At 42.7% G+C, this 15,000-nt stretch overlaps 3 protein-coding genes across 4 annotated transcripts in view; 1 reads left to right on the top strand and 2 right to left on the bottom strand.

The window, feature by feature from the left end:
* Nucleotides 1–2,037: 2,037 nt before the first annotated feature.
* pex3 (peroxisomal biogenesis factor 3) lies at nt 2,038–7,165 on the bottom strand. The gene is made up of 12 exons (XM_022758941.1): nt 6,980–7,165; nt 5,904–6,035; nt 5,725–5,806; nt 5,425–5,468; nt 5,173–5,294; nt 4,751–4,817; nt 4,473–4,527; nt 4,093–4,231; nt 3,940–4,010; nt 3,736–3,858; nt 2,928–3,024; nt 2,038–2,607 (listed from the first exon to the last, which is right to left on the bottom strand). The coding sequence occupies exons 1-12, from the start codon at nt 7,050–7,052 to the stop codon at nt 2,524–2,526; spliced, it is 1,089 nt and encodes a 362-aa protein (XP_022614662.1). The 5' UTR covers nt 7,053–7,165; the 3' UTR covers nt 2,038–2,523.
* A 434-nt stretch (nt 7,166–7,599) lies between these two features.
* On the top strand, nt 7,600–9,989 carry adat2 (adenosine deaminase, tRNA specific 2). Of its 2 annotated transcripts, none has more exons than XM_022758965.1 (6): nt 7,600–7,822; nt 8,276–8,380; nt 8,772–8,922; nt 9,033–9,139; nt 9,259–9,331; nt 9,732–9,989. In XM_022758965.1, exons 1-6 carry the CDS (start codon nt 7,727–7,729, stop codon nt 9,758–9,760), a joined length of 561 nt encoding a protein of 186 aa, XP_022614686.1. In that variant the 5' UTR covers nt 7,600–7,726; the 3' UTR covers nt 9,761–9,989. The 2 variants fall into 2 exon arrangements, with proteins under 2 accessions (XP_022614686.1, XP_022614685.1); XM_022758964.1 differs by having other exon boundaries at nt 9,033–9,154.
* Nucleotides 9,990–12,947: 2,958 nt separating this feature from the next.
* The window catches only part of aig1 (androgen induced 1), a 25,364-nt gene continuing 23,311 nt past the window's right edge, over nt 12,948–15,000 (bottom strand). The window contains exons 4-6 of the mRNA XM_022758938.1: nt 13,790–13,905; nt 13,488–13,654; nt 12,948–13,223 (exon numbers count right to left, since the gene is read on the bottom strand). Coding sequence (XP_022614659.1) covers nt 13,204–13,223; nt 13,488–13,654; nt 13,790–13,905 — 303 coding nt within the window. The 3' untranslated portion in view covers nt 12,948–13,203. The remainder of the gene's footprint in view (nt 13,224–13,487; nt 13,655–13,789; nt 13,906–15,000) is intronic.

Here is a 15,000-nt window from a genome sequence, read left to right as displayed (position 1 = left end):
GTCGTCATGTGACAAACCAGTTTCATCAGAGTCCATGATTCTACATGTTTGTCACATGATCCTGTTACATACAGGAATAGTTTTTTTTACCTGATGATGTCACCTTCTCCACAAACACCTGTCATCACACACCCAGATCCACTCGATGAAATCAAGTGGCTCATTAATCATCAATCACTAATTAAGAAACAGCATCTTCCTGCAGACGGCTGAGTCAGAGCTTAATCAACACGCTGGGTCTCTTCCCGCTTCCAGCGGCGGCGCGGCGCCCCCTGTTGACACCATCACCAATAACACACAACACGTGCGGTGTGTATGAAATCACATTTTAACTTTATTATTTATCTCTTTGATAAACGGCTACAAACAGACGTTTCGGCTGTCATTCATTCAGTGATTACACACAGACGTTTACATTCTCACCGACCAACCAGGAAGTAACTCAGCACAACCGTCACCTGATCTTAGTCATCTCCTGAGAGGGAAACTGTCGACTGAAATCTGCTGTGGTTAACACACACACACACACACACACACACACACACACACACACACACACACACACACACACACACACACACACACACACACACGTCTGACATCAGAGCTGTACGAGTGTTTTATATTTTTACTCTTTGATCTCTGGAGTCAGAGGATTTCAGCCGCTCATCAACTACAACAGATTCGACATGAATGTTTCCCATCATCTCTGAATGAGGTTAACTCCACCCGTGTGGCACTGAGGTGACATAAATCTGTAGTGTTTGGAAGCAGGACTCGGGTCAGACGGTGCAGAAACCCGTCTCTGCCCGTCATGACCCGTCTGCTCGGCTGAAACCAGGAACTGGGACAGGAAACAAACCTTCACCTCGGCTCACTGACTCGCACCTGGTGGATCGATCAGTGACTCTTGGTCCTGGTCTCAGGTGACCCTGATCGACCCATCAGGTGAGTCAGGTGTGTTCACCTGCTGAAAACAACTGGTTTATGCTAAGCTAACTGCTAAAGCAGGAGGAGCTGAACACACATGGACAGAGCAATTGGAGCTGCGACGATGAGCCGATTAATCGATTTACAGATTGTTAATTGGCAAACAGTTTGGATCATCGTTAGTAACTTTTTAGGGAAATATTTTTCAGGTATTTTTCACTGTTTTACAAAATGATTAATTTAAAAACTTAATATTTGTTGCATTTAAACAAATAAGACTCTAAATTAATTTCTGCTCTGAGACGTAACATTCATCCAGATTCAGACAAAACACGAGAGAACTGAAGGAGAATCACTTTCATCATAATCTGCCAGTTGTGAGAGAAACAATAATAATAATAATAATAATTATAATAATAATTCTCACTCCTACAAAGTAGTTGTTGTCATTAATGTCAAACTCTGGACGTTCAGCTGTGAACCAGGATGTGACACCAACACACAGAGAAGTTGATTTAATTTGAGTTAAAAATGGGAGAAAATAAACTGTAGTGAAGTGAGGAGGAGAGTGAGGAGGAGAGTGAGGAGGAGAGTGAGGAGGTGAGTGAGGAGGAGAGTGAGGAGGAGAGTGAGGAAGAGAGTGAGGAGGTGCACATTCCTACAACAGCAGAAGAAGAGCGCCCTCTGCTGGACAAACACCAGAGAAACAGGATTTTAACGCGAGTAAAACATCAGTTTAAACACTGAAGGAACGTTTTAAAATCTGCTCCTCGTTTTATTTTGGGATGATTTGAGATGAGAAGAAGTTTGTTTTGCTGCTGCGTCGTTGTCTTTAGAGGCAGGAAGAGCAACAACTCATTAACTAGTTGGACTGATACGAGTTTGTTCATAATGATGTTTCAGTAGGAATAAGACTTGGAGCTGTGGGAGTCGGCCTCCTGTGATGATCTGTTTTTAGAAGTTGTAACATCCTCAAATATCTCACAAGCTGCTGCAGATGTTTTTCCAACATGACAAAAAGAAAGAAAGGAGTAAAACACTGTCCATCAGCCCCCCCCACCCCCTCCCCCACCACCTGGATTAAATGATAAGAAAAGAAGTGAACACAGTGCAAACCTTCTGATGAGGAGCCACGCAGAGAACAGACATGAAAACACTCACCACTGCTGATAGAAAAGAGGAAAGTCCTAAAACCTGGAACTAATTAAACTCATGTTGTCGTCAGCCTCTGATCCGTCACCGCACTTTGACAGTTTCAGCATTTTCCCGCCTCTCGGGGTGAATTTAAAACGACATTACAGGACTCCGGTTCCCCTGATGCGGTGGTCTCCAGGGTTCATCGTGGCAGACTCTGCTGTGACTGTGAACCTGGTGCAGGTCTCTCTCCCTCCTCCACCGCCTCCGTAATCCATCATGGCCGCCGCTCGCAGACGGGACACAGGCGCTCCTGGGAATGTTTTTGTCGTGGACGTTTTCCACCGGCGCAGAGCGAACAGTCTCACAGAGAGGAGGGAGGGGTGAAGCGTCCAAGGCTTTTATTGTTTGTTTCTCACCCCGCTCTTCTTCTTCATTTCTTCTTCTTCTTCTTCTCGGTTATTTCTGCAGCTCCTGCGGCGCGCTGAAGGTCTCGTAGACGTTGGCTGCAAACTCCTTCACCTGGTCGTTGAGCAGCAGATCCTGTGAGACCGACACAGAGAAGTAAAGACTGATTCATATTTATTCTGCTTCCGTGCACCAAACTGCTTTTATTGTTGAAATTACAACATTAACTTCCTGCTATTTTGTGTTCTACACTGGAAGAAAGTCTGTTTTAGGAATCAGCCGTCAGGTTTTATTTTCACTGATGAAAACCATCTTTCATGATGAATCTGTTTGTAACTGAACGTGTTCGATTGTGATTCAACAAACAGAGAGAGAGAGACACAGTCGACTTCCTGTTCCCAGAAGAACATGAGCGACGCGGTGGCCGGAGCCGAGAGCAGGTCTGTTGATTTTACCTGAACAAAGTGACTCGGAGTTTCACTGCAGATGGTGTTGATCTGACCGTTGATGATGGGGATGATCTTCGCCAGCGGCAGACTGACCGCAGACAGACTGGACACACACACACACACACACACACACACACACACACACACACACACACACACAGAGTCATTCCAGCTTCCTTCTTCAGAATAATTTTCCAACAATAAAGTTACAAAAAATGTCTGATGTCTGACAGATATATATATAATATATATAAAATAGTGAAACATCAATCAATCAAAAATCAATACTGTATGTAACTTCCTAAACAAGTTTTCAGTACATAATGTAAATATCTTCCGTGTTGACACTAAATATTCTTGAACTTCAAGTTTTCTTCTTTAGTTTCTTCATTATTTTCTACAAAAACACAAATCAACAAGCTGTGGTTCACCGAGCTGCGGGCCGCCGCCCTCTGGTGGGCCATGAAGGGAGTGTAAGTGGGCCACAAATCATTTGCAAAACAGAACGACTTTGGTGAAAAGATAAAATTTTAAAAATATAAATAATGTTTTCAAATGTTTTAAAATTAAATCTTTAAAAACAGTAAAAATGCCACTGGTTTTTTTTCCTGGTACTGAGGCCCATCACTGGGATAATCCAATGAGCTTTTATGTTGTCGCCGGCAACAAGAAGCGTTAAAAGGAAAGAGACAGGTGATCTAAAATAAGAAGTGCAGAAGAAGAAGAAAACATCATTCCGCCTCTATATTGTTACGGGTCGGGTGGAAGAGGTTGGATGCTGGGACACGCTGCAGGTGTCGTTCAGACGGCTCACCTGTCAGGTGCACAGCTGGGGGCGGAGTCTCCAGGAGGCGGGCGGAAGAACTCGGCCAGGTTGTCAAGGAGACGGGAGAAACCGCGGTTCAGACAGGCGTTCAGGACAGTGGTGAAGTCTGGACTGCAGTCACAAACACACGACGCCACAGTCAGACAGTTCACACAGGTAAACACGCACAGGTGACGTGAGGACGGCGCTCACCTGTCCAACATGTCTCTGGTCTCGTTCAGCAGTCTGATGGTCATGCGGTCGTTCTCCGTCAGCCCACACGCCTGCACAGAGGAGAACACGTGTTACACACCCAGCTGCAGCTTTATCACACGCCGCTGTCGACCGTGCTCTCTGCGCCGTCACCTGGTCGGCGAGCGCGTTCTCGTCGTCGGCGAGCATGAACCAGGAGAGCGAGCGCTGCGAGCCGGCCTCCACCTCCGCCCTGATCCAGCTCAGCTGCTGCTCCAGCTCCAGCAGGGACAGACTCTGCTTCAGAGACAGGCTGCAGAGACACGAGGTCACGTGTCAACAGTTCATACAGACGTATCGTACAGAGACACAGACAGAAAGTCTCATTCTTTGGTTCCAGCTTCTCAAATTTGAGGATCTGTCGTTTTTTTCTGTTTCATATGATGATAAATTAAATATATTTGGCTTTCTGTTGGTCGAACTAATTTCTGAAACTCTGGGAACTGAAGATGCACATTTAGAACTGACACGGATCATGATGTTGAGACACTCACCCTCCCAGTGAGTTCTGCACGGCTTTCTTCACCAGCGTCATCAGCTCTGCCAAACCTGAACAGAGACAGACAGAGGGAATAGATAATGAACGAATGACTGAATCTAAAAGTTTAGATGTAACACTGTCTGTATGTTTTACAGCCTGATAGATACAACACTGTGTAAACTCTTCTTGTTCTTTATCCATCAAACCAGCAAATAAATGAGAAAGTCAGACGACTTTTAATGAATGACATAATAAACCAGGATGACGTGCAGGGATCACAGAGCAGCCTACCATCTCCTAACAGATGCTGGATACTGGACAGGTACTGCTGCTGGACGTCCGGGGGAGCGAGAGCAGTCTGCAAGAGGAACACACACACACACACACACACACACACACACACACACACACACACGTAAATAAACATGAACTATCTTCTCAGATTTTCGGTTTTCCACAGTAAACCAAACACAAAGACACATCAGATTCACTGCATCAGAGTCAAGTGTGAACAGAAGCTTAAATTTTCTGTCTCTGGACAAGATCAGGAAGTGACATCACAAGACAAACACAGGAGGTCAACTTCACATCACCTGACAGGTATTTCACATAAAAATGCACAAGGTAACTGTAAGAAAAATGAAACACACACACACACACGTTACAGCTGTACGTGTGAAAGCAGCTCATGGAGACATCATGGAGCTCCTCACCGTTCCGTTCTTTCCTACAGAGTTGTCCAGGTACAGATATCCTCCGATGATGTTCAGCTGGACTCTCAGCAAAACCACCAGCATGCAGGTGCTGTACACGGCAACGATGGTGCGAGTGAAACCTGAACGACGCAACACGGTTTTAAGATCAAATAAAGTTTTTAATCCTTCTCTCTCAGTACAGACAAGTCATTAGGTTTGACTTGAGCACTGAGTTTACAGATGATGTCTGACGGGAGGAACTGAACTTACTGATGATCTTTAAATCTTCCCAGATCTCCAGTTTATTGGCTGGTCTGTGAGACGACGGGAAAGAAGAAAAAGCAGCGTTAATGTTGGTTCTACATCATCCAGACTGAGTCTCACAGCACACACCCAGTACTGGAATACTTCAACATCAAGAAGGTGATAAAGTGGCATATTTGTGTAAAAATAGTGACGGTATAAATGAACTCCATACAGTCTAATGCGAATGTGTAGAACTGTGTGTGTAAGTGGGTTGGAAACAGATTGAATCCATTGATTCTGACAGTAACAGACTCTTCCTCTCACTTGGTCTTGAGTAGTGCAGTGAGACTCTCTGAGTTCAGTTGATTGACGATGGCTTCTTTCAGTGGAGGGAGCATGGACAGCACTGTGACACACAAACATTCAAATCATAAACGTTTACTCTCGAGATGCGCTAAATTTACCTTCTAGGAGATTATAACTCAGGTGCGTGAAGAGGTTACCTGTCATGTTGCACGTCCTCTGGTTGCTTTCAAAGTGGAACTGCCTTCTTGCCTGAGCGATGTACTCCGTCGCCTCCTTCTCCTGGAGCTCCCTGATCTTCTTCTGGGCATATTTACCCAGGAAGTACACACCTGGGGATCACAGACAAACAAGAAGTAGAAGGAATTAAAACCAAGCACAGGAAATAAATAATAAAACTTCGAGACAAATCTGAATTACTAATAAAGTCACCAAAGAATTTGCAGTGTTTCAGAATAGAATCTGCAAACAATATACATTTTAGTAGCACACTTACATTATGATTATTTCATGCAAAAAATACTCTGAACGCCAAAATCAATTCCCTTCTTAAATCTTTCAAAGGCCTAACATATATTTAACAAATCCACAAACTTTCATTGCATATTGATTGACGATTTACAATCATTAAAAAAATAATTAGCAATTTAGAAAAGACATAGTTTCTATAAAGCCTCATTAGATAAATCAAACACTAACTGCTCAGCAGTTCAGTTAGAGCCAGTGTTTACTTGTAGTACTTCAACCTCGCCCTGCATTAAAGCAGCTTAGTGATAACTTAAAATGCTAACAATTAGCATCCATAAGTGCTGCTCTCATGCTGGGAACGTTACGCCAAACTCCATTCAACTTTCTGGAGATTTAAAGATGCCTTGCTCATAAGCAAACGCCTCAAACAAAATGTAAATAAACACGTTCACTGAATCGTTGCAAGTCATATTTAAAGTCGGTATAAAAACAACTTTATATACAATATTAATTTTGGTAAAATGTAACTTTTGTCATCTGGTCTTGCCACGGTTATTTTCCAATAAAATACACCCTGTAGACGGTTGACACCAGTAGATGTTGGAAATTCTGCTGCTTGGTGGAAACAATATGAACCGAATTAAAAAAAACAACCACTTTGATTCTTAAATATAGTTAAAATATATTTTAAGAGACACGTACTTTGACTTTTAAGTATAAACACATGCTATTTCAGGATTATTTAACGTACTCTGGCGTTCTGCTACAGTCTGCTATTAGCACAGTAGCTAACAAGAACAGCAGTTACCTCCAACTACAGCTCCGGCGAAAATAAATTTCCTTTTGTGGCGTTTAACAAAATTCCAGGCAGACGAAAACATCTTCGGACAGAGAAAAGTTCACGAACTAAACCACTAAAAACTCTCCGTACTCTTGACTTCGTGCGGACTATTTTACGGACATGTTAGCTGAAGAGTTTCGGCTGGCTAACATACCGCTGCTAACATGCTAGGTGTCAAAAAAGTGCCCCGATCAAAGTAAGCAGCGTAAATAATACAAGTTCCGGTTGTGAATTTCAAAATAAAACTCGGATTGACCTAAAATATAAGATGGTCGACCCTCAGTCATTTTGAATGAAATGTTTTTCAGAGAAATACAGGTTATAGTAAAATAAAATGTTACTACTAAATAACAGAGACATACTTATAAATGCTTCAGTAGATACGTTTCACCTGTAAATTTAAATCCAAATTTTGTCAAACTAAAACAATCGTCAAAAATTACGGTTTTATTTTGTTGGTAATATTCCCTCACATCCGGTCTACATCTAGTCCGCTGTAATCAACTTGACGCATCGAAAACATCGGCACGCTGCCGTCTAGATCTACTGCGCATGTCTGGAAGTGGTCCGTCCAATATTATCTTCCCCCTCCCGTGTGAATGCGTGGTGGTACGTACGTCGCTGAAAGTGACTAAAATGAGCAGATAAAGTACAAACTCATCGTAATGGGACTGATATGAGTTTTATTGAAGTTAGGTAGTAGTAGTAGTTGCCATGGAAACGCAGGGAGAAATTAAAGCTACGTCAGCGGAGAGCTTTTACCCGCGTGATGAAGACATTGAGAAATGGATGGCCAACGCATTTGATATGGTGGGAACATTTTTATCAGATATCTTTAACTTCATATAAAAACCAAAATACGTGTAAAAGAGACATTTTTTCTGCCACATCTTAAACCAGTTTCTAATGTCGAAACAAGTGGAGAGAAATGTTTTAAAGTGTCTTTAAAATTCATAACAAAATATTTGTCTAAAATATTTTCGTCATCAACATCATGACGCATCAGTGAGTGTGTTTACATGTGCACCAGCGTCCTGGTTTTATCGCAGTAATCCCAGTTACAGAAACCCGGATATGCAACATGGAGAAGTCAAATAGAAACCAGGATCCTGAGGCCTGTCAACACCTGATCCTGGTTTCTGAACCTTCACAGACACTTTCATAGACAATCACACACCTGGACACTGGTAGAAACATGTAACCAGGAATATAAATAAACGTAAACACAATCAGTGGTAATAACGTGTGAATGTGTTGCTGCAGGCCAAAGACGCTCTGGAGAATGGCGAGGTGCCCGTTGGATGTCTGATGGTCTACAATGATGAAGTCGTGGGCAGAGGAAGGAATGAGGTCAACGAGACCAAAAATGTAGGAAAACTGAAGAGTGTGTTGTTTCTGTATAAAAATAAAAATACCGGTTGTTTTCCTGTTTTTATGTCCGAGAAAACTTGAGATGCAGAAATAATTTTTTTTCCCCTCATGTCATAAAAACACAAGCGTGTATCGTCTCCAAACACACAGCAGCTACTGCAACATTTAGGCTTACAAATCTAGGGCAGTTTTATTGATATTGCACATTTAATTAAAGGTAAAATCAATGAGTTAGTATTTCATCGTACCCAGTAAAATCCCTGGTTGCAGGAGCCGTCACCTCTTAAATCTTTCAATTTTCTCATGGAGTTTGGTATGAGGTGGAAAACACGACACCTAAGCTTGACATATGTTTCTCTGCGTGTGACGTGTGTTTGGGTTTTTCCAGGCGACTCGTCACGCTGAGATGGTCGCTCTGGACCAGCTCCTGGACCGGTGTCGCCATAGCAACCTAGATGTAAGGAGTGTGTGCGAGCGAACCGCCCTGTATGTCACCGTGGAGCCGTGCATCATGTGCGCAGCAGCCCTACGCCTGCTCAGTATCCTCCCGGCCCTCTGTGTGTGTGTGTGTGTGTGTGTGTGTGTGTGTGTGTGTGTGTGTGTGTGTGTGTGTGTGTGTGTGGATCATTGTTCCTTCACTTCCTGTCAGACATCCCCGTGGTCGTGTACGGCTGCAGGAACGAGCGGTTCGGAGGCTGCGGTTCGGTTCTGGATGTTTCCTCTGCAGACTTACCTCAGACTGGGAACACGTTCAAGGTGTGTTTGTCCCTGGTGTGTTTTTATCTTTTTATTTGTGTGTGTGTTGTTGTTGTTGTATGGTTAACTGTCACATATGGATGTAATGTTTGAGTGTTCACACACTGCTGTGTGTTCAGTGTGTTTCAGGTCACAGAGCACAGGAAGCTGTAGAGATGCTGAAGACTTTCTACAAACAGGAGAATCCAAACGGTGAGTAGAAACTATCTCTTCTTCTTCTTCTTCTCTTCTTTCTTTTCTTCCTTTTTTCTCAACTTTTCTGTTTTCTTCTTCTGTCTCTTTCTTCTCATCTCTCCTCATCTTATTTAACCTTGTCTTGTATTTTGTCCTTTTTGTTTCTTGTTTGTGATCTTTTCTTTCCTCTTCTTCATTAATCACATCTTTTCATCTTTTCTTCTCCTTCATCATCCTGTCATTTTCAGATGTTTATTTTTTACTTTTACCTTTTTTTTCTCATTTTCTTCACATTTCTTAACCATTTAATCTTTTTTTCCTCTGTATAACTTTATCCTCGTTTTATTTTCCTCCTTTTCCTTTCTCCTTTCTCCTTGTTCCTCTCTTCTCTAACATTCTTATTCTTTCTCTGTTTCAGCCCCAAAACCTAAAACAAGGAAGGACTGACATTTTCCACGAGTTGTTGATTTACTTTTTTATATATTGTTTGTCTTTACCTTTTCATATTTGCTGTAATGTAATAAATGATGTTATAACTGGTGTGTTGTGTGTTGTGTTCAGACCTCCGCCTGCAGGGGGAGCTGCAGGTCAAATAACTTCAACGTTCACACAGGAGAAATTAAACTCCTCACTTTCAACTAAATATCAGCTTTTCAGGAACAACAGCACGATTTGATTTCCTACAGACGAGAAGAATTAAAAATAAAATTTAAAATATGAAGATGATGAACATCCAGACACGATCGTGTTGTTTCTGTGTCCTCGTCGATCTCTGCTGTTTAGAACCACGGGTTCTTTCTTCAAGTTTCTTCTCCATCTGTAACTGTAAAGCACACCGCACCACTTCCTGTCACGTGTCTGAGAATGACACACAACAAGGAAGAGTGTGTGTGTGTTTGTGTGTGTGTGCGCGTGCCTCTACAGGAGTGACCTCATGTAACACAGACGCTGACAAAATTCGGATCTGTTTCACTTCCTCTCAGACACACACACATGTACTGTGGTGTGGTGTGTGTGTGTTTGTGTTCGCTGCAGCTCGCAAGAGTTGAGAACTGAATGTGTGTATAGATACATATATAGATACATATATAGATACATATATATATATGTTTGTGTGTGTTTCAGACGTCCTGCTTTTTCAGACAAAGCGATGGAGAGATTTTAAACTCTTTCACACCCCCTCGTCTCCTTCCATCCTTTCAGCATCTGACAACTTCCTTCCTTCTTCCACCGCTTCCTTCCTTCCTTCCTCCACTGTTTCCTTCCTTCCTTTGTTCATTTCTCACTTTGTCTCCTTACCTTCCTTGTTTCCGTTTACATTGTTTTTCATTTTTTACTTCCTTGTTTCCTCCTTTCATATTGTTGCTGTACAACTTCCTTCACCCTTTTCTACCACCTTTATCTTTTCTTCTTCATCCCTTTCTATCTTTCAGTGACATATTATACCGCCCCCCCTTTTTTGTTCCTGCTTAATTCCTTCCTTCATTTATCACCTTCTTTCCCTCTTTCCACTTTTTTTTTTTTTTTTTACACCTCCCCGTTTCCTTTCTGGTTTTGTTCTTTGTTCCTGTTTCGTTTTCTCACCTTTTCTTCCCTCTTTCATTTCTCCTCTCCTTTTTTAAACCCTTTTTCTACTTCTTTTCTTCAAATCCTTCCTTCAATGGACGACCATGTTTTTTTTCTTTCACACCATTCCTTCCTGTCTTCCTCCTCCTATTGTTTCTTCCTTCCTTTTTCATATGTCCTTCCATATTTCCTTTATACATCACTTTCTTCCTTTTCTACCTTCCTTTGTTCTTTTCCCTTCCTTCCTTCCTTCCTTCACATCAGTTCCCTGCTTGAACCCTTTTGCTTGTTCCTTGTTGTAAACTTCATCTTCACAGACACGTTCAGAGCTTCACAAGTCAACATGAGTTCCTCACACGTGAATACATGTCACTGTGTCACACACACACACGGTTACATCACTAATGAAAGTGTGTTGTGTGTGTTTTTTGTTTTTTTTGGTGCCGCTCCTCTTTGCTCGTTAGCATGTAAATTTATGCTAATTAATGCAGAGTAGAACATTCCTGAATGTTTTAATGTGTCACCTCATAGTGGAGGAGTTGACGTGTTAATGAAGAGACGACACACACACACACACACACAGCAGTGCAGAATTAGCTGTTAAGCGCTAATGAACAGTGTGTGTTGTGTCAAGCTCTCCTCTCCAAACTGACACACACACACACACACACACACACACACTCTGTGGGACACGCTGGAAAGCGGTGTAACGTCACATGTCACGTTGTGTGTGGCTGAGAGAACAACAGTGTTGAAACAAGTTCTTCTTCTTGTGTTTTCATCAGGGAAGCGTTTGTTTGCGTTGCAGGAGGAAGCAGACGGGAGGAGTCTGGTTTGTCTTGTCTTGACAGGAAGTGTTGCGTTGACATGTTTTTTTTTGGTTTCACTGTTAACCTTTACAGTCCAACTCTGTCATCGCTGGGGGAGGAGTGTGTTTCTTCTTTTGTTGTATTCAGTCTGTCTTGTATGAATCTGTTAATGAATCTTTATTATTTAGTTTTTTCCGTCACTTTTTGTCCCTTTGTCCGACCCACATCCTTTACTCTCTGTTTCTCTTTCATCAGCTTTTCTTTTTCTTCATGTGTTTGTTTTAAACGTAGAGAGTGAAATCATATTTAAAGCCTCCACATCTGCACAACACTTTGTTTTATTCACACAGGAGAGCGGCGTGTTCGATTCCTGTGTGAAACCAACTGTTAATGTTGTTACCATGACAACAAAGATCGTCAAAGATGTTGAGCAAGTAACTAATTTTAACCCACGATCTTTTCCTGAACCTAACCAAGCCATGACTGTTATAATAGTAACCATGGCGACGAAGGTGGGTAACGCCGCTCTCCATAACGGTCTGTGTGTTTATTATTGTAACCATGATAACCAAGGTCCGGTACAGGTGACACTCTTTCGGGAGACGCTCCTGTGGGTTGAATCAGAGGCTTAGGGTTCAGGTTTGAGGACTGGTTGTGTTTTTTTTTTTTTTTTAAACCAGACCAGACCAGACCAGACCAGACCAGACCAGACCAGACCAGACCAGAACAGACCAGACCAGACCAGACCAGAACAGACCAGAACAGACCAGAACAGACCAGAACAGAACAGACCAGACCAGACCAGAACAGACCAGAACAGACCAGACCAGACCAGACCAGAACAGACCAGAACAGACCAGAACAGACCAGAACAGACCAGACCAGACCAGACCAGACCAGAACAGACCAGACCAGACCAGACTAGACCAGAACAGACCAGACCAGACCAGACCAGAACAGACCAGAACAGACCAGAACAGAACAGACCAGACAAGACCAGAGACAGAATGATTCTCCACTCAGACTTTATTAATGTTTGTACTGACATACATGTACCTGTAGTGACCCAGAGGATGAGTAATAATCAGTAATAATCAGTAATAATCAGTAATAATCAGTAATAATCAGTAATAATCATGATCAACACATTACTGATGTTGAGTTTCTCAGTAGCTCATGAAGGAATTCATTCACTTTGTTAAATAGTTCATATTACAAACACTGTTTCTGTGTGTGTGTGTGTGTGTGTGTGTGTGTGTGTGTGTTTACCGTCCTCAACGTAACAAAGCAGAAAAAAAAAAAGGTTTCAAGCTTCATCTGTTGTTTTTTCCTTATTTACATTAAGCTGATGATGATTCTGTTATTTTTAGAGTTGTCGTCATGGATACAGTTCAAAGGTCATTCCAGAGAGGTCGTTTGTTTTCGTTCTTGTGCTGTCCTGGGTGGGCGGGGCTCGTTCGCCCTCCTCTGTCCGACCCAAGCCGATTTAGAAACCCACACAGCTGAGGGGGGGGGTCACTCACCTTTGACCTTTTCTGGGAGAAAGAGAGAGTGAAGTCAGCAGACAGTGTGTGTGTGTGTGTGTGTGTGTGTGTGTCTGTGTGTGTGTGTGTGTGTGTGTGTGTGTGTGTGTGTACCTGTGTGTGTACCTGTGTGTGTGTGTGTGTGTGTGTACGTGTGTGTGTTCGTGTGTGTGTGTGTACCTGTGTGTGTGTGTGTGTGTGTGTACGTGTGTGTGTTCGTGTGTGTGTGTGTACCTGTGTGTGTGTGTGTGTGTGTACCTGTGTGTGTGTGTGTACCTGTGTGTGTGTGGTCCCAGATGTAGCTGTTGAGGATTTCCCCGAGCACGTAGAAGACACAGATCACCACCGTCATGGCGCTGAAGAAGACGACTCGAGCCAGTGGGGTGATGCGCTCCAGCACCGGGTACACCCACACACCTGTCACCTGGTGCACCCAGCACGTCCTGGGTGGGCGGGGCCACACAAAGTTCAGGTTCAAGTCTTTTAAACCACCTGCACCAACCTACACCTTCATTATCTCATATTACATGAAGCTACACCATGACCTGTGTGTGTGTGAAACAGGAAACATCAGGTACCAGAGGATGTATCCCACGCCGAAGCAGCACACCGCCGCCACGCCCCACGTCCTGCTGGGATACCGGTGGTGGGTGGTCCGCATCTCGATGATGATGAAGGGGAGAACGGTGGTGTGCTGAGAGACAGAAGATATGAGTAAATATTAATCCTTCATTCCTTACAGTTTGAGTTAAGGTTTCCTGAAAATGTTCACTGAAGTATTTAAGGTTTTTTCCTCATCTTGGTCTCATACTTAAGGAATCACTTAGAGTCAGTTAAACTCAGCGACCGGGAGAACCTGATGGACACCCTTACCCATCAGGAACTGATTGTACATTATAGATTTGATCGGCAGTCGGCAGGAAAATGGAAGCTGTAGGATTTTACCACCCTGAAATCTCTGAGCGAAGGAGAAATTCAACCTTCAGGGTCAAACTAAAGGAGAAGACTTTAGGTGTTTTGTGCAACCGGCTCCAGGTTCTGAACCTGGATTCTGGATCAAGATGAAGTGACTTTGGACAGACAGGAGGCGGAGCTGGAGGCGAGCTGTTCCTCAGTATCACTGTGATAAACTGTGTGTGGTAGTTATCATTAGGACTCAATAAAAGAAGAAACTGTTGAGACTGTGATGATGTGTGTGTGGAACTTAAAGAAGCCCTCTAGTGGCCATTACTGGTGCTGCACCTTAAACCCACAGGTTTTATTACTGAGCTGGAATATCTGACGTGTTTTATTATTTATTACTATTATTATATATCATTATTATAGAATATATTATATATATATATAAATAATGTAACAGAAGAATGAACATGAAGAGATTTTTGGCCAATGGATCAGTTTGTTCTCTCTTAATTATTCATTCACCTCTGTGTGTGTGTGTGTGTGTGTGTGTGTGTGTGTGTGTGTGTGTGTGTGAAAGAGAGAACATCTGTGTAACCCATCTAAACACACACACACACATTTAATGGAGGCCGTGGCCTGTGCAGCTATTTTCTGTGAAGCCGTTTCACACAAACAACTGTCAATCTGTGTCACTGTGACTTACACACACACACACACACACACACACACACAAAACCATAAACCTGTCTATATCCTCAACCTGCAACATCCTCTGTACACCTTAAACATCTGTCTTCAGTCAAACATCTGTATTTAAATGGATCAGAGTCTCCTCCAGATGCTGATGTTCAGTCTGCTTTTACATGAACTACTCTGTTTGTCCACT

Source organism: Seriola dumerili, unplaced genomic scaffold, assembly GCF_002260705.1.
Source record: "Seriola dumerili isolate Sdu_G_001 unplaced genomic scaffold, Sdu_1.0 BDQW01000312.1, whole genome shotgun sequence".
Taxonomy (NCBI): domain Eukaryota; kingdom Metazoa; phylum Chordata; class Actinopteri; order Carangiformes; family Carangidae; genus Seriola; species Seriola dumerili.
Note: the sequence above shows the minus strand (reverse complement) of the source record. Positions and strands in the feature narration are given on the sequence as shown.

Excerpts from the sequence above, each read along its gene's own strand:
- pex3 (XM_022758941.1), bottom strand. The coding sequence starts at position 7,052 with ATGTTTTCGTCTGCCTGGAATTTTGTTAAACGCCACAAAAGGAAATTT. Across the intron at positions 6,036-6,979 it reads CGCCGGAGCTGTAGTTGGAG|GTGTGTACTTCCTGGGTAAA; the intron begins GTAACTGCTGTT and ends TGTGATCCCCAG. Across the intron at positions 5,469-5,724 it reads ACTGCACTACTCAAGACCAA|ACCAGCCAATAAACTGGAGA; the intron begins GTGAGAGGAAGA and ends GTCGTCTCACAG.
- adat2 (XM_022758964.1), top strand. The coding sequence starts at position 7,727 with ATGGAAACGCAGGGAGAAATTAAAGCTACGTCAGCGGAGAGCTTTTAC. Across the intron at positions 7,823-8,275 it reads TGGCCAACGCATTTGATATG|GCCAAAGACGCTCTGGAGAA; the intron begins GTGGGAACATTT and ends GTGTTGCTGCAG. Across the intron at positions 8,381-8,771 it reads AGGTCAACGAGACCAAAAAT|GCGACTCGTCACGCTGAGAT; the intron begins GTAGGAAAACTG and ends GGGTTTTTCCAG.